The sequence below is a fragment of the Triticum dicoccoides genome, chromosome 5B, assembly GCF_002162155.2.
Source record: "Triticum dicoccoides isolate Atlit2015 ecotype Zavitan chromosome 5B, WEW_v2.0, whole genome shotgun sequence".
Taxonomy (NCBI): Eukaryota; Viridiplantae; Streptophyta; class Magnoliopsida; order Poales; family Poaceae; genus Triticum; species Triticum dicoccoides.
The window spans coordinates 49,245,481-49,264,791 of record NC_041389.1 but is presented as its reverse complement, the minus strand read 5'-3'; the positions used below and the strand labels follow the sequence as shown (position 1 = coordinate 49,264,791).

General features: G+C 45.8%; 1 protein-coding gene across 1 annotated transcript in view; it reads left to right on the top strand.

Moving 5' to 3' along the window:
- Nucleotides 1-8,554, top strand: part of LOC119305326 (BTB/POZ and MATH domain-containing protein 1-like) — a 14,115-nt gene extending 5,561 nt beyond the window's left edge. The window contains exon 2 of the mRNA XM_037581881.1: nucleotides 8,206-8,554. Within this exon, the coding sequence (XP_037437778.1) occupies nucleotides 8,206-8,421 (216 nt within the window). The 3' untranslated portion in view covers nucleotides 8,422-8,554. The remainder of the gene's footprint in view (nucleotides 1-8,205) is intronic.
- Nucleotides 8,555-19,311: the final 10,757 nt, after the last annotated feature.

Genomic DNA, 19,311 nt, shown 5'->3' with positions numbered 1-19,311 from the left:
TTCCCCTGCCCTCCCGTCCCCGGCCACCCCTGCCCTCCCGTCCCCGGCCGCCCCTGCCTTGGCCCTCCACCGCCGGCCCCTGCTCGCCGCTGCCCCGGCCGCCCCTGCCTCACCGTCCCCGGCCGCCCCTGCCTCACCGTCCCCGGCCGCCCCGGTGAGCTTTTTTTTCATTATTTTGCATTTGTTTTGCATTTTTTTACTGCTTGTTATATGATAGATGCATGTTGTATGGATGAATGGATGGATTGATGTATATTGGTTAGTTATAGATTTGGTCAACTTAGTGATGTTGTCAAATGTTGTCAAATTTGAAGAACAAAATTGGCATATTTGAGATGTTGTCAAATAGCTATAGTTTCATTTTGTGATGTTGACAAAATTGGTATCTGATGAGTAGTTATTTTATCATGATGATCTTGCTAAAAAAATTGAAGAACAAAATTTGACACTTGAACAAATTTTTTCATAGTTTGAAGTGTCAATGCTTTATGTGATGTGGTGCTGTCAAAATTTACAGGCTTTGTGGTATTCATCTCCTTGGAGCCTTCGTCGTCTGGGTTTGGTCTGTGATCCTGCCGCTGCTCGACTACTTCTTCTACAGCGGAGGGTGAGCTACAAATCCACCTTCACCTCCTAGCCTCTTTTAACTAGATTGAATTTTCACATCAAGTCACGTAACCTAGGTCTCCCGTCCGAAAGGGTTGCATCGATAAATATGCATTCAATTGCATATTTATCACCGCAGCTCTTTCGGATTGTCCAGCGCTTTCCACGGACAGCCCGAGGATGTGTAGATTGGGTATGTTGTTCATGCTCTACCCCGTTCCGAGACAGGATTTCGGCGGTGCCTCCCTGTTGTTCTCCGGATGCACATTCTCTCGGCATTTTGCCGAGACGTGTATTTGGAGAACAGCGGGGAGGTGCTGCCGAAATTTTGTCTCGGAATGGGGTAGAGCATGGACCGTACTCAATCTACACATTCTCGGGTGGGATTAGGACCCATCTTTACCTATGAGAGATGTAGGTGGATTACTCGTCAACCTTGTAAAAAATAAAATATTGATGTGGGTAATTTAAATGAATCATTAATTTTGTTGTGTGGGTTCCAATAAAGCAGAGATGGTAGATAATCAGTGGATGTATACTAGGTTTTTCCGTCGGAATCAAGTAACAACAGAGTGGGTCGAGAAAACTAATGTGTTTTTGAAAGAGATATTCCGTAGTCCAATGAGGATGGTGCCAGAATGCCCGTGTGCCAGATGTAAGAGACGTATCCGCAGAGATAAGAGTGCGATGACTAAGCACCTTCGCACGCATGGATGTATGCCCAACTTTAATATGCCGATAAACTTTGCCCAGCGGGACCGTGGTAGAGAGGATGTTATACGACAACGCGTCGCTGGTTATGAGGACGATGGGGTTAGAGACATGCTAGATGATGTCTTTGCTGCACAGCCGACACCTCCGTCACATTCAGCGAATGAACCGGAGGAGCCGGAGGAAACCGCAAAGGCCTTCCTGGAAATCTTGGCCTCGTCAAAGAAACCTCTCTATGAGGGTGCCAAGCTGTCTGTGCTGGATGCCATCTCGCAACTGGTGGAAGTGAAGGCTGAGTACGGCTGTAGCTGAGGTTGCTTCAAAGCATTTCTGGGAGTATGGGCTAACAGCCTGCCCGAGGGCCATGAACTGCCGAAAACCCTGTACGGTACGAAGAAAATCATGAAGGCGCTCTCCATGGACTATGAGAAAATACATGTTTGTCCAAAGAATTGCCTTTTGTTTAGGCATGAGTATGCGGATGACAACTACTGTAGGAAGTGCGGTTCCTCTCGGTATATTGAGGTGGTCGATAAGCATGGTCAGAAGCGGCAGCTAAAAATCCCTGTGAAGGTTCTTCGGTATCTTGATTTTATAAAAAGACTGCAGTGCCTTTTCATCACCGAGGAGTCTGCCAAAATGATGAAGTGGCACAAGGAAGGGAAAAGGTACAATCCAAAAAAAATTGTACATACATCAGAAGGTGAAGCATGGAAGTCATTCGATATAAAGTACCCGGAGGAAGCAGCCGAGGCTGGGAATGTCAGAATTGCTATAACAGGTGATGGGTTCAATCCATATGGTATGTCGTCTAATCCATACAGCTGCTGGCCCATATTTGTTATTCCGCTCAATCTCCCTCCCGGCGCCATAATGCAACGCAAGACCATGTTCCTGTCGCTTATAATTCCGGGGCCTGAATATCCAGGGAAGAATTTGAGTGTGTTTATGCAGCCGTTGGTGGATGATTTGCACCATTCTTGGTACTTCCCGAGGTTGACATACGACTGGCATCTGCAGAAAAATTTCTTGATGAAAGTTTGGCTACAGTATTGCATGCATGACTTTCCCGGCTATGCCCTGTTCTGCGGATGGTGTACAAGTGGAAAGATGCCTTGCCCAGTGTGCATGCAGGCCTTGATTTTCATTTGGCTGAAGAAGGGTGGCAAGTATGTTGCCTTTGACCAGCATCGACAATTCCTCCCTCCAGACCATCCTGATAGGGAAGACAAGAAGAACTTCACAAAAGGCAAAGTTGTCCATGAAGTAAACGAGATTCCAACGTTTTCTGGTGTGGATGTGCTTAATCAGCTCAAAGCTCTTAAGCCTGCCGGTGAAGGGAAAGGCAAAGGCAAAGGCAAAGGCAAAGGCATCGGTAAAGGGAAAAAATGTTTTGAAGGATATGGTGAGACGCACAACTGGACTCACATTACCCCCTTCACGCAGCTTCCCTATTTTAAGGACCTCAAACTTCCATACAACATCGACGTGATGCACACCGAAAAGAATGTCGCACAATCCCTTTTTAACACGATCCTCAACATTCCTGATAAGACAAAGGATAATGTTAATGATAGAGTTGATCAATAGAATATTTGTGATAGACCACGTCTTCACATGCAACCTCCCACAGGCAGTCGAAAATCTTGGTTCAAGCCAGATGCTGACTTCGTACTTAAAAAGGATCATAAGATGGAGGCATTCAAGTGGCTGAAACACGTCGTGAAGTTCACTAATGGTTATGCGTCTGATACAAGTAAGGGGGTCAATCTTTCAACGGGCAGAGTGACCGGGATGAAGAGTCATGACTATCATGTATGGATTGAGCGGATTATGCCGGTGATGGTTCGGGGCTATGTTCCCGAGCGTGTCTGGCGTGTGCTTGCGGAGTTAAGCCATTTCTTCCGAACGCTTTGTGCTAAAGAAGTACGTCCTGAGAAGATAAAAGAAATGCATAAGAAGGCGCCGGAGTTGATATGCAAGCTAGAGAAGATCTTCCCGTTAGGCTTCTTTACTCCGATGACACATCTCATTTTGCACCTTGCGAACGAGGTATTGTTGGGGGGCCCTGTGCAGTATCGTTGGCAGTACGGCCCTGAGAGACAGAACAAGCATCTGAGACAGAAATGTGGAAACAAAGCTAAGATTGAAGCTTCCATAGCTGAGGCAGTTATCCTAGAGGAGGTGGCAGACCTTAGGACAGTCTACTATCCGGACCATGTTCCCACGTTGCACAATAAGGTGTCTCGATACAATATAGAAGAACCCAAGTATAAACCCAAGTTGCCTCTATTCACCGGGCAAGGTGGCAGGGCTGGATGCTCGACATCTTATGTCATGCCACGAGATGAGTGGGAGGATGTCATGTTCTATATCTTGCACAACATCAAAGAAGTTGAGGATGAGTGGATGAGGTAATACCTTTGCACCATTCTTTTAGTCAATTCGTTATGTTCGCTTTGCCTAGTTCTTATACCGCTTTTCTTATTGTAGTCGATTCGTTGAGGAAGAATGGACAGGAATGCTGCCTCGTACTGAAGCGGAGGCACTTGCTCTTCTCCGAAAGGGTGCTGATGGAAGGAAAAATTTCGTTGCGTGGTTCATGGAGAAAGTAATATTTCACACTTCCATATTACCCATTTCACACTTCCAATTAAACTCATGCACCCTATAATTTCAATTAAACTTGTAGGGAAATGATCCGAACGAATCAATGGATGAAGAATTGAGATGGGTTTCCATGGGTTTTGACCCTACCGTCATGACATGCCAAAAGTATGATGTGAATGGGTATCGCTTCCATACAGAAGAGCACCAGAATAGTCGGCCTGATCCCAAAACCATAAATACCGGAGTCTTCACCGAAGGAGATAATAATGTAGATTACTACGGAAGGGTAGGAAAAATATACGAGCTTACATTCAAATGTGGCCGTAAACACCTAAGTCTCACTGTGTTCAAATGCCGATGGTTTGACCCCAAAAAGGGTCTGAGACATACGCCTTCTGTTGGTTTAGTTGAAGTTAAACCATCAACCGTCTATGCCGGAGTTGATCTCTTTATCGCTGCTACCCAGGCCACACAAGTATATTATCTGCCTTACCCATGCCAGAAAGAGTACCTAAAGGGTTGGGAAGTTGTGTTCAAGGTGTCGCCGCATGGTAAGCTACCGGACCCGAACGATGATGATTACTAAAACATAAACCCCATGACATACGAGGGAGTGTTTTTTCAAGAGGAACATGATGACATGGTCCAAAACAAGGAGGATGATGACTTGGGTTATGTTGACCTGGACCCAAACGACGACGGCGCCCGGATTGATGGTGAGGCAGTTGTGAATCAAAGAGACATAATTATGCTTGAAAAGTTAAATGAAGACGCTGACGCTGACGATGAGGAAGAGCCTCCACCTCCGTCAGAGAACGAAGAAGATATGCGGGATAGTGATGATGAGACCAGTCGACAAATAGATTACAATAGTGATGATTCATATGGGTTCTAGAAAATGTATGTTCTTTTAATAATGTTCTCTTCCGTTATTAATGTTCTCTTCCGTTATTAATGTCTTTCCTGTATGCTTGTTTTTTTATATCCTTACTAATTGTTTATTCTCTTCTCAATGCAGGTTTGCTAATCATGGGCAAGTCCAGCGGTGCCAGTTTCCTTAGTAAACTCAAAGGAGGACTTACTCGGAGTGGACGAGCCCACAAGGTTCCCTCCCGACTACGCGAGGATGGCACCTCACAGGGAGGTGGAGGGGTCGGGGGAGGAGACCCTAGAGGAGGAGGGGGTGGGGGGGAGAGCCCTAGAGGACGAGGAGGTGGGGGTCGAGGCAACCGGGCCAAAAAACTCCGGGCCGTGTCCGAAATAGGAGGGTCTTCTTCGATGCCCTCCTATGCTGATGCAGCTTCTGAGTCTGAGGAGGAGGAGTATATTCCTGATGTCGAGGAGGAGGAGGGTGAGGAGGAGGAGGGTGAGGAGGAGGAGGCCGAGGAGGAGGAGGCCGAGGAGGAGGAGGCCGAGGAGGGCGAGGAGGGTGGAGGGGAGGTTGACCCCGAGTTGTGGGGTGACTTGCCACCGGGTGCTCCGCAGGGGTGGCTGCGTGGTAATGCCGGAGTACCTACACCACCTTCTATCGAGGCGCACAAGTGGCTCATTGAACCTGTGGGGACAGAGTAAGTGCATCTCAATCATACTTTCAACACATGACAACATTTTTTTATTGTAGACATGGCAACCCTTTGATTCTTTTGCAGTAACTGGATCCTTCACGGAAAGGGCCGTAAACCGAACGGCCTTCTCACTTTCCTGTTGAAGCAGTTTTGGCCTGGCCTATTCTGCCCGCGGCCAGACAGGGACCCACAGTTGCGTGTTTTGGCCACAAGCTGGGCCCACTACGAGGCTTGCAGCAACGCGGGGTACGGGACGGCCGCTAAGGCCGTGATCACCAAATTTTGGGTAAGTTCCCTTTTGAATCACTTGTCTTTAGTTTTGTTCATAGTTTATCATTGAATCACTCAAATCATGCCTTGTTTGCTTCTGGTTTATGCATGATTGCAGCAACTCTATAGAGTTCTTGATGAGCACAAGGCCAGAGCCGACGTGGTCTTACTTGCATCTGCAAAGAAGAAAGCTCGTCAGTTGCAGTACGAGGTGCGTTGGGTTGCCGTCTCACAGTACTACCACATCTACCTGCAACAAAAGATGACCAAAACTCAAGCACAGAGGCAAAAAATTACCATGAGCAGGGAGCAGTTCATGATGGTGACTATTACTGACTTTTCATTGTTTCAGGGAGTCAACTATATGTTTCGTGCTCACATGTCATGCTTCCAAAATTTGCATAGGTTGTTCCTCGTTGGTGCTATGGAAGGCATGACGGATGGGCGTGTTTGGTGGATAAGTGGGTCGGTGACGATCCAGAGTTTGTTGCCAAGAGCATCAAGGCCCGGGCTAACCGTGGAAAAGACAGGACACACGGCCAAGGAAACAGGAACCACTGGGGCTTCAAGGCCATGAAGGTATATCTATATGAAAGATGCATTTTGGTTCTTCTTTACCGTCATGTTCTTATGTATGGCTAACTTCTGTTTGACGTTGCAGGAGGACAAGTTGCAGAGGCCGCTCTCAGACATGGAGTCGTGGAAGCTGGCCCGCGAGCGGAGTGATCGCAAGGAGGGCGAGAGCCAGTACTACGGCAACACCGAGAAACACCTGGAGTCTTACACTCGGAACTATCAGAAGTTGCATCCGGATGTTCCCGTTCCTGAGGTCGCCCAGTCTCAGATCGACGACACGGCGGTGGTGGCCATCCAGGGTAAGTCCCATGGCCGGTATCCGTGTTTCGATGGCTTGGTCACTCCGTCGATCTCGTACACACGGCTTCGAGCTACCAACCCGAGCCCGTTAGAGAGTACGGGGCGTTCGCAGCCTCCCTTAGTCCGCCAACGTGCTGTAAGTACTTCCCCTTATCTTCTTTGTCTCTATCTTTCTTAGTTTATTTTCATCACTGCCCACTTAGAAACAACCTCAATTTTGTAGGCATATCAGACCTTTCTCGAGCATAGGCATATTGAGGTGAGGGAGTACTTGCAACGAGTGAAGGCAAACGATGATTACAGCTGTCAAGTGATGGCGGTTAGTTTTGCCCTCTTAAACCAAGCTCAAATTTGCACTTTCATTCCTTCTAACTTTGTTGATCACGGCTTGTTTCTAAGTGGGCTTGTTTAACTAACATCCAGGCTATGTTGGCGTCTTGGACTAACCGCACGGAGCCACCACAAGTTGGAACCCCACCACCACCTGCGGGAGACGCCCCACACATTCCCACGTTCGAGGAATGGCTGGCACTAGGCGGTGATACTCCGGTTAGTAAATTTGCCTAACTAATGACAAACTAGTTCTCGTTCATTCAACACTATCATGTCATATTTACCGTTAGAATCTTCTTTCAAACATGTAGGGGACCGGTGGCTCGACTCCTGCTCCGTCGACCCCAGTCACTCCGATCTGGCAGAGTGATGGTGGTCGCGGTGGCGGTTTTGGCGGAGGAGGACTTGGCGGTGGCGGTTTTGGCGGAGGTGGACTTGGTGGTGGTTTTGGCGGAGGTGGACTCGGTGGTGGTGGTGGTTTTGGAGGAGGTGGACTCGGTGGTGCTTGATGTCGATGATGATTCCGTGTATGCGGCCGTTGTGCCATGTCTTTCATGTTTCAAGTTTTATGATGTTTCATGTCTTGCACTACTCTTATGTTCGTGGACTTTCGCCGGTGATGATCTTTAGATGATGAACTTGACTATGTTTAAATGATGTTGATGAACTGTCATATTTCATATTATTCTATTTTGAAATGTTGTCAAATGAATTGGAAAAGAGAAAACAGGGAATATAAATGCCTACGGCAAAGCCGTCGGCATAGATACGCTCAGGAGCCACCAGGAGGCGACACGTGGTAGGGCTATGCCTACGGCCAAGCCGCCGGTATAGATTTATATCTATGCCGACGGCTTTGCCGTAGGCATAGCCATGCCACCAGGTTACACCAGGAGGCGACACGTGGCAGGGCTATGCCTACGGCAAAGCCGTCGGCATAGATTTAACCTATGCCGACGGCTTTGCCGTAGGCATAGCCCTGCCACGTGTCGCCTCCTGACCCGCCAGCAGTTTGACGGCGCCGTCCGTTGCCGTCAGACGGAAAACTACGCCGACGGCTAAACTATGCCGACGGCTGCGCCAGGGCCGTCGGCATACCCCCCTATGCCGACGGTCTGACAGGAGTACGCTGACGTAATCTAGACTGACGGCTCTATGCCGACGGCTGCCGTCGGCATAGATCTATGCCGACGGCCTAGGGGCCTATGCCGACGGCCCGTGGCCGTAGGCATAGACCGCGAGTCCGGTAGTGGAGAATGTGGCAACCATATTAGCTCTAGCTGACCAGCACAATTGCAGCAATCTCAAAGATGCTTGCATTGAATTTATGCTCTCTTTGAATAGAATGAATGATGTGATCGCAAGCCAAGGGTATGTACAACTCAAGAGATCTTCGCCTGATATCATTGTAGATGTGTTGGAGAGAGCAGCTAAGTCCCGCAAAATTTAGTACGCCAATCTGGTATGAGCTACTGCTTATCCTTCCGTTCCGATTGATCTTTGGAGGCAAATGTCTTATGTTGGGTTGGAGAAGGCAACTAAGTCATGCTAAATTTGTAGTATAGTGCCCATCCTGGGTTAGCTTCTATCTAGTTAGTTTTGCTAAATAGTGACCTTAGATGAGGTTGTCATGTCCAAGTTTCCAGAGATCTTTTGGGGTAAGCAGTTTGTTGTATAAAATGTATGTCTACAAGTGTATTGGTTGTCCCGTCTGATATAAGTATATATGAATCTACGGTAGCTCACTAGTTGCCTTTGTTATCTGCTCAGTTTAATATCTGGCTCATATGAAGAATGATAAAACTTCGAGTTCTTGGCTATCACTTTTGAGATAATCTGTTTTACCTATATGAAGAACTTACATTTTGAATGCCAGCTGTTAGATTTTAATTAGAGATTGGAAAGAATATGGAGGTTTAATCCCTACAGGGAATGGGTGAGGGAGTGGGGATCACCCTACTGCTGGGTGGACTGAAATCCTCAAGGGTATTAGAGCCCCATCATCTGAACAAAGCCTAATGTGGATTCGTGTGCGGTGCGCCCCTCTGTTTAGCTCCCCTCCTGCGCTGCCCGAAGCTGTATTTGGCCTGGCAAGGCGATTATTGCGCCGGCTCGTGGATCTGGCTCTGCCGACATAATCTAGCAGCTTATGAGAAAAGTCAGGTAATGTGTCCGCGATAGCTGCATATGGGTAATTTCATTTGTTTCTACACAATTTCGTTTTGTATCTGTCATTTCTATTCCCAAAAAAGCCCACTGCTTGATGATTTTTCTTGGAATATTCTGTCCCAAATGTGATTGATCTCTTATCTTTTTTGGCCTATTTCTTGTTTGAAATGTGCCTTTTCAAAATCTGATGGAGTGATATTCTGATTTCATGAAACGGAACTCTTCATTGTTTTTATGTGATCCATGCAGTAAAAGTTTAGTTTTTGCAGTTCAGTAAAGCTATCCGGATTATGAAAGAGTATATTAGTTTCCCTCATATTGCCACTTCATTTTTCTGAATTGTTTTGTTTAACTCAGAAACGGAACTCTTCATTGTTTTTTGTCCGGAGTATATTAGTTTTTTTGTGGCCACCAGATATTCTACATATGCAGCTAAAGTCACCACTGACGAACTGTACAGTTTGTTTCTTTGGATTCGTTGCAAAGGTGTCACTCCGAATTTCGTCTGGAAGTTTCTTGGTTTGAATTTAATGTGATCTTGAGTTGCCTGGAAAATAAGTGCCCCTTATCCAGCTAAAGGATTTTTTTTCTTTTTCCATTGATCATTATTCTATTTATTCTGACCTCTGTACTTCGATCGCGGTGTTTTGAAAGCTTCTTATTTTTTTCTAATACTAAGCTGCCAGCAATTCTCTGACCTGGGTCGTACGCTCCAACCATGCGACCCTCTTCGGCATAGGACACTTGACAAAAGAAATCTCAACGCAGCCTGTCATTAATAATCCTCTAATTCCAGTAATAACAAAACACTAACCCCGTTCCCATTGCAAACATCTATCAAATCCGGATCCCCTTTCTTTTCCGGCGTTCATGCTCGCTTGTCGCCGCCGTAAGCTCCCAAAAAAAAAAAAAAACCTTCTCCGGCGTCCACTTCCGCTCGTTGCTGCCGCCGGAAGCTCGTTTTGCCGCGGAAGCACCGAAGCTCTGGCCCTGCTACTGTCCCTGTCGTCCATGACCAGGCTCCTTGGCACCCCGGCAGCCACCGGCGCTCGCTATGCCGCTAACCGCCGGCGTTTCGTCCATGGCCACCTCCTCAGCTCTGGATGTGGTCTAGTTACTCGACATTGACCTGCTGGCCGCATCTTCGCAAAAGTACAAAGCATGTCTGCTCATCTGCTGGCTGCAACACAAGCACACAGCTACGTGCTCTGTCTATCTGCATCCTTATATTCTGCTATATATGATTGTGTTGAAGTTATCCTTTCATTCATGCATTGACAATGGAGCAAAACGAAAATGCACAGACATTGCTGTCAACACTGGCGGAAGACGGCAAAAGTTAAAGAGATTGTGGAGCTTTGTTCAAGTCAAGTAGATTGGGTTAGTTGGTTCTTGTTCACATTTCTTCAGGTTTTTATCCTCAAGTCAAGATAGGATAGTTGATGCATGTTGTGAAGTTTTTCTGTTCTATAAATGAATTTGATGTACACGGTGAACCTACTAGCATGTATGCCTATATGTTGATTCAACAAGCTCACACGCATATCCATATCTGAAAATAGTGTATCTACCTTGAAACATATAATTTTGTATTGAGGAGAACATCTATACTTCTTCAGTGCCGCAAATTAGATTGCATATAGTCATTACTTTCAGATAAATAAAAATGACCATTCTAAAGAACATAACTACAGAATAAAGGGAAAGCACCAGTTTAATGTTACAACAAGTGTATACAACCATTTGGCATGAAGAGAAAATTAATTTTGCCAAGGAGACAAACACACAAGGTTTGACAATATATGTTCACTAATATTCCGGTACCAACACAAGCATATAGCTATAGAAAAAAGGGACAACTTAAAGTAAAATTTCACCATTTCGCTGATATGCCCAGCTAACTAGCATTAAGGAAACAAGAAGATAGGAACCATCAGCGCACTACCCGGACGTCACAGCTGAAACCTTGGTGTGCTAGCACCTTCACTGAAATCTAATTGACGAGTAACCGGCGGTGTTGTGCCATCTCCATGAGCTTTAAGCAGTAGTCTTGTAAATTCTCCTTGAATAGGTGGAACAAAAACGGATGGACACTCCAAATTCCATGGCAATGGGTGGATATATAGTACCAGCGCACTGTACATTGAACATCATTGTTACCAGGAGAGTGGATAACAACAAATATATGGTGCAAATTTCAGAAGGATCTTCAAATACCAGGAGCTTTCATTCAGTGTACACCAAATTCATTTATACAACAGAAAAGCCCCACAATCTGAATCAACTATCCTATCTTCACTTGAGGAGAAAATTCTGAAGAAAAGTAAACACAGCATCAACTATTCCAAGCTACTTGACTTGAGTTCCTGATTGTTTGGTCTTGCTGAGCGAAACAAATCTCACGGACATTTCTGGAAAACACTTAATCCTGATCGCTGGAGGCATGCGCATCAGCAGTTTTTTGGTTCTTCCGTCTCCCTTTTGCCATCCTGCTGATCGTCTTCCGGCGGTGTCGACACAACAACATGCTCTGTGCAATTTGTTTTTGCTCCATTGTCAATGAATAAGAGGATAACTTTAACACAAGCATATTCAGCAGAATAAAAGGATGCAAATGGACAGAGCACGTAGCTATGTGCTTGTGTTGCAACCTGCAGATGAGCAAACATGCTCTGAACTTGAAGTTATCCTTTTACTAAGATGCAGCCAGCAGGTCAATGTAGAGTAGGGTAGCCAGCAGAGCCAAACTGAGGAGGGTGGCCATGGACGGCGAGTAACACACCTGCACGTGAGAAGCTTGGCCGCAGCCAAGGGGTATATGCGCTGGCGAGTGGAGGCGCCCGTGAGCATCGCCGTGGCCGGCGGGGAGAAGTAGCTGGGCGGTGCTGCGAGTTGGGCCGCCCGACGGGGATGAATCGCACCAAGGGTGTGTGCTTGGTGTCGAGGAGCTCATCGGCGGCGATGTGGTGAGCATCGGGCAGTATCACACCGGCGGCTGGAATTTGGGGGCGTTCTAGAGATTGAAGGTGTGTTTGGATCGTGGTCAAAGTGCATCCTATCAAAATTTTAGTCATGACTCAAAAATTGGTTTTTGTTTGAATGGTTGCCAATTTTTTGGCATGCCAATGAACTCTAGCCAACTCTAATTCATTTTTCTTACCAATGTTCGCTAAATCTTGGACAACGAAAACCTCAATTAAAATTTTGGCTAGCCAATGCTTTTGTGGGGCAATCCTGGTCACAAACCAAACACATCCTGAATCGTGATTTGCAAACAAGGAAGTGGGGAACCAGACGGCTGCTGCTTTGAAATTCGTATATAGCCATGCTTCGCACGCGAGAGAGGGTCTCACGATCGGCTTTGTACGGTCTTACGCTGCCCGTAGTGACTAGCGAGGGGAAATTTTTTGGCCAGGTCAAACTAGGCCAAACGGGAGACCGAAATGAAAATTGCACGGTAGTGCTATGTACAGGCAAGGTTGGCTCCAATAGAAAGCAGACACATAATACTCTGTGGGCCAAGTATCTTTGTATTGCACTTCTTTCTCTATTTCTCATCTCCGTATTTCTGCTCTCTCTTTTCAACCTCACCATTGTACATCACACGTATGTATCACAGTAATATGGAAGAACAACTCTCTCTCTCTCTCTCTCAATAAATCCAATCATTTTTCCATCTTGGCTAAGTTAAAACATCTATATCTTTTAAGGCGAAGTATCAAGTGAAAACTGATTTTCAGTGAAAATCTGGAAACTTGCTGTGTGAGCCATTAGATCTACAAAGAACGGCACAGACCAAAGGTGGGAATTCTAACCGGCCACTTAAACGTCAATTAGCAGAAACCCCCTCTTATCTCAATGATTAGCAGATTACTTGGCTGTATCCAACCTAACTCGCCCCGTACCATGCGCTGCTGCCGCGGTGAATGCCACGGAGGTAGGCGGGCATAGCTGTCGGGGCTCCCAACTGCGGCGACGCGGCCGCGCACCGTGCCGAAGCTCCCCTCGGCGGGGAGTGCAGTCCCGAGAAGCCGAGTCAAGGGACGCCGCTGGCGAGGGTGCCCGTGGCGTCGGCCCAGGGAGCCTCCCTCACCGACGTAGACCTTGCGGCAAGGGATTGGGACTGCGTAGGAGGCGAAGATCTCGCCGGCGCAGCCCCGGATGTGAAGTAGAGCGACACAGCCACGCATCGGTAACAGCACCTCTGAGCTCCACGCGACGCCGTAAAGGTGGCCGTGACCTGCAGTGTAGGTTGCGTGAAGCACAGCGGCGTCCGGATGTGGCAACCTCGAAGGGCAACTCGATAGCCGCGGGTTGCCCCCACGCTACGTCGTTCTCTGAAGAATTGTACACTGATTTTGCAGTTCTCTGAAGAATTGTCCAGCACAAACTCTGTTCTCTTAAGTACTTTACCTGAATATATGTTGAAGCTGGAGCACACCCGCAAAAAGAAAAAGTTAGTGCAATTAAAAAATAGGTACTGGAGTTGTGCAACTTCCCTGTAATTTTGGAATGTGATTGTTCGCTGGTCATCGACAAACTGAAAATACTTGAAGCTTCTCTGCAAATGGTGCCATGAGAGTTCAGAGACATCAATGTGATGTGTGGCCGTTTTCCTAACTACATGTTCCAGTTCACGGGTAGTGGAAGTAACACAGTGGCTTGTGAGGTCTTAGAAATGTAGGAGTACTAATCATACATCCGTTGATTACATCAGAAATTCGAAGAGTTGAATTGAACTAAGGACAGTATAACCGAGCCTAAACCGAGCTCTCTCAGTGATTTGGGTTTTTGGACGTCGAATTTCGCGATCTGAACGTTTGTGGCCGTTTGATCTCCTGTGTATAGCCATCTCTTCCGAAACTGGGCCACCTGCTCCAGAGGCCAAAATGGTAGCCTCTGGTTAATCGGGCCTGTTTGGGCTAGAATCGGGTTGTCTGGCCCGTTTTCTGTGGTCATCTCCATCTCTCCGACAACCCACTTCTGTAACCGATCTGCTCATGTTCTGTGAAGAAGAAAACGCAGATCCTCGATAGGGAATGCATCGATCCATCCGAGATGCGAGGGAAAGATGAAGATCCAGCCGCCGCGGGCGACACAGAGATCGCTCGATCTAGCCGCCGCGGGCGACGCGGGGATCGCTCGATCCAGCCAGCTGTCGTCCATGGGCAGGGTGGACGCACTCCCTCGACGCCGGCCTAGCTCACGGACCTAGGGCGAGTCCTAGGTGTCGCCGCCATTCCCTCCCGCTCGCGACCCCTCGCGGAGCGGACGACCGCCCATCCGGTAACAAGCCCGTGTACACTTTGCTCGCAGGTATGTTCGGACCTCTCTTCCTTCCGGCTGCGCCACCGCTAGCTGCTGTGTGGAGATTTGTGATTTCTTTCTATGGGCTATCCCATCATTGGCCTGGTCTATTTTCACATGTTGAACTACACTGACTGAGAATAAGATCATTATTTTTATCCAGGGGTATACAGTTAAGACTTAGACTAGCCATAGTGGGAGTAACTTCAGCAGTAACATCGAGTCCAACTCAGCAAATTTGTTTATGTGGCAATGAGTTAATGAGGAGAGAGGTGGTTACAGTAACTTAGCTAGTTACTGTAACATCACATGTCCAATGCAGTATGAGTCTATAACCTAATAAATGAAGCTTTGTATGTACCACACTTATGTTACTACCCACTATGAAGGTAGTAACATAGTCTAGGGATACGTGTATGTTACTAGTGTATGTTATTGTGCATTGTGGCTAGTCTTAAGAGTATTCAGACATTGTTTTGTTTCTTTGAGCAAATTGGTCATGTCAATCTAAATTGGTGTGTTTGTTTGACTAATGCAGGTGCCAAATTTTCTCAAGCATACTGGCTGGTCACCCGAGCCTAATTGAGAAATCAGTCAACTATTCATGGATCAGGCAAAAAAAATCATTGATAAATGTATTTGGTGTGCTTTAGTTTCTATTTTAACAAGCTTTACAGGTCAGCTATTTGCTTTTTACATCTTCATAGATAACTAATGATACCTTGCAGGCTATTCAAATGATTTATATACCCAAAGTTTACACTATCAATTTGTTCATCTTTACAGGTATTTAATTTAGGTGAAACAATTCCAACTTCAACGGTTTGTTTTGGGAACTATATGTCAGGCGGCCGCTACCTTGATGTCGGTCGTGCCTCGTGCTACCCAGGCAAGTGCCTTTTTTTTGATAACTCAGGCAAGTGCCTTCGCCATGCCTCCTGCTCGTGAATCCTTGCGCCGGCCCTGCCGTATGCGCTGAATTCCTCCTAATTGGACGGGCTCTGGGCTGTGGCTAACTGCCTGTCTCCTTTTCCACCACACTGCAGAAACAGTTCCTCCTCTGTGACGGTGACAAGGCAGTGGCAGCGGCCATACATCCGGCAACCAGGCCAGTGGTGCCTCCCCCCTCCACTTTCCGGACAAGTTACAACAGGCGACAATCATTGTCTACTCCTCCCACACCTCTTCCTTGGCCAGCAGTCCAGCACCACCAGGTCGATCGCTCCCTCCACCTCAAGCTCTCACTATAAGACCCACTAGCTTGCACAAGCATTCACCGTCCTGCATTCCTTTTGGAAATATAAGATGCTTCATTTTATTCTTGCGTGTTGAATTCTAATCATCTACTCTTGTAGTGCAACAGAAGAGGAGTGACATGTAGTGCTTTGCAATGGCATACTGATTTTTTTCCTATTCTTTTTCATGTACGTATATGGGTAGCCAATGATTTCTTCTCTTTGTCTGGTGTGCAGCGTGCAAGAGAAAAATCTCCTTTAACCATGTTCTGCTCTGATCATGTTCTGATTCTGTTCATCACCTGGCCAGGTGTGGAGTGAGAGGGGAGATTAGTTTGTATTTAGGCATAAGTTGCTTTTCTTTCATTTGATTTACTAATTTTCAGAAATTGATGGTAATGTTCTACACCACTTTAATAAACTATCATGCATGCTGATGTTTAGAACAATAACATATTGCGGAGAAAGTTAAAAAGGAGCATCTCATATGAAATTGAGTAGTAAGTGGCATGACTTCACATTCAACTTATTGATGGTATTTATTCCTATGTTGGAGCTAACAACACATTGTGGCTTATGTACTGAACTTCTGGACCATTATATCTGAAGCAGCTCAATTAAATGATACTTTTGGAGACCATAAACTCACCCATTTGGAACTGCAAATTTTGCACTTTACTCTGTACTTATTTTAGCGGTTCAGTGGCTCGATAATAACTCTCAAAGCCACGATGTCCAGTACATAAACCATGCTCCATTTGCTACATTGTTGGGAGGACTTGCTGTATAACTAGCCCAACTGGCTTCTATCATACGATTGTCATCGGTCTTTTTCCACTTTCTACAGCCATCTAACATAACACCTAAGCAGCTACTCTTTTGGATTGAAGTCCTAAATTCCCCTGCATCTTAGATTGTACATATGGGCATCTGCCACAACGCCTACATTTACCATTAACTATTCTAATTAAAAGTATACACACCTGCGGCCAGCTCAAACCAAGTTTAATCTCATGAAACATCCTCTCCCACTACATCACTACTTTACAACAACTCCCTGGACATTTAGCTTGCATGTTTTGTGCTGTCATATATTATTACGGCATTACTGTCACTCTATTGTAAAAGTGGATGGCCGTGGCCAGGTATGCTATCATAATCTAGCAAAGTTCATCTTTGTCCAAACTAAATATGATAATCTCTCTAATGATGTTCGGTTGATTTTGTTTTTAATGATGCGTGAGCAAGCATCACTCATATTGACCAGACATTTAATTTTCTTGTTCTCAGGTACATGTTTTCTGTAATGATGCTTAAATGATGCAAGAGAAGTCACACTCGTCTTGACCAGCCAGGTAGCTCCATTTTCTTTAGTCTTATTCTTATTTTTACTCATGTGTTGTTTGCAGCCACGCATATGTTACATATATAACCAAATGAATTGGCATGCATGATCTCCATATTTTCTTCTAATGCAATGATATGTAGTTTATTTGTTGTATTCTGCCCAGATTAACTTCTGTGTACTTTGCAGGTTGTGCTTAAAAATCTAAAACAGAGATGGAACAAAAACAAATGTAGGATAACATCCATTTTGAACCAATGTTTGTACTTTTTTTTCGAAAAGGGGGGGCTCCCCGGCCTCTGCATCCAGAGTGATGCATACGGCCATCTTATTAACAGAACTCAAATTGTGCCAACAAAGTTCCAAAGTGTCAAACTTAAAGAAAGATAAGGCAGCTCACACAGAGCGCTAAAGGCTAGAAACACAGACTAGCCAAGAAAAGAGGCCACAACCGGCTGGCTAAAAAGGTAGGTAAACTAATTGCCTATCCTATTACATGACCGTCATCCAAACCGCTTGAAGATATCCCGAGCTATCATCTCCCAACGGATAGACCCAGTAACCAAATGCTCCCTGGCCTCCATCGGAGTGAGTAGCGACCACGAACGGATCACTGCCGTAGCACGGAAAATAACCTGCAAAAAATGAATCCGTGATATTCTGTTAAAAACCAAATCATTTCTGCAAAGCCAGATAGTGCACAGCAGAGCGCAGACTCCAACCCGAATATGTCTTGCTAAGGCAGACTCAATCCCATTAAGCCAAGTCCCAAATAAAGCATTAACAGTAGTCGGTGGAGTAATGTTAAAAGCAATGTGAACCGTCCGCCAAAGGACCTTGGCCAACGGGCAATCAAAAAAGAGATGCTTAATCGTCTCATCCCGATCACAGAAACTACACCTAGTAGGTCCTGTCCAATTACGCTTTAATAAGTTGTCCTTTGTTAGAATAACTTGTTTATGGACAAACCACATAAACACTTTTTTTTCAAAGGAACTTTGACATCCCAGACATTCTTGGAAGTTGGAATGGAGCTCGAATTAATGACATCAATATGCATTGACTTAACTGTGAATACTCCAGACCTAGTCAACTTCCAGTGTAATTCATCAGGTTGGTCAGAAAGTTGATCCTCCATCAGTCTCCTAACTAAATGGAGCCAAACTTCCCAACGATTGTCCGTTAGCGACCGTCTAAACTGAATATTAAGGGGATAGATTGAAATACCGTTGCCACGAACACTTCACGTCGTTGAGCAATACGATATAAAGACGGATATTGAATGGCCAAGGGTGAATCGCCAAGCCAAGTATCCTCCCAGAAACGAGTAGTAGCACCGTCTCCAATAACAACTCTAGTCCTATTGAACTGCAATTTTTTGACTTTCATGAGTCCTTTCCAGAAGGGCGAGTCAGTCGGCCTAACTGTTACCTGGGACAGAGTTCTAGTCTGGAGGTACTTGCTGCGCAGGATCTGCGTCCACATGGCTTTAGTCCCAGAAGCGAGCTTCCACAACCACTTACTAAGAAGGCATCTGTTCTTAACCTCAAGATTCTCGATACTAAGCCCTCCTTGGTCTTTGGGTCGACAGATAATATCCCATTTAGCGAGCCGGTATTTTCTTTTAAGTTCATCACCCTGCCAAAAGAAGCGTGACTGATAGAAGTCTAGTCTTTTCCTAACACCAACTGGGACCTCAAAGAACGATAAGAGAAACATAGGCATACTCGTGAGGACCAAATTTATCAAGATTAATCGGCCTCCGTATGACATGAGCTTACCCTTCCAGCAACTCAGTTTCTTCTCAAATCGGTCCTCGATACACTTCCACTCTCTGTTTGTTAGCCTACGATGGTGAATCGGAATACCAAGGTAGGAGAAGGGCAAACTCCCCAACTCGCACCCAAACAATTGCTTATACGACTCATGTTCGTCTTTGGCTCTACCAAAGCAGAACAACTCGCTCTTATGAAAGTTAATCTTTAACCCGGACAATTGTTCGAAGAGGCATAACAACAACTTCATATTTCTCGCCTTGGCCAAGTCGTGCTCCATAAAGATGATTGTATCATCAGCGTATTGAAGGATGGATACACCTCCATCGACAAGATGAGGTACCAAACCACCCACTTGACCATTCTCCTTAGCCCTTCCTATCAAAATTGCTAACATATCCACCACAATGTTAAACAGGATAGGGGACATTGGATCTCCTTGCCTTAGGCCTTTATGAGTCTGGAAATAATGACCTATATCGTCATTCACCTTAATTCACACACTCCCT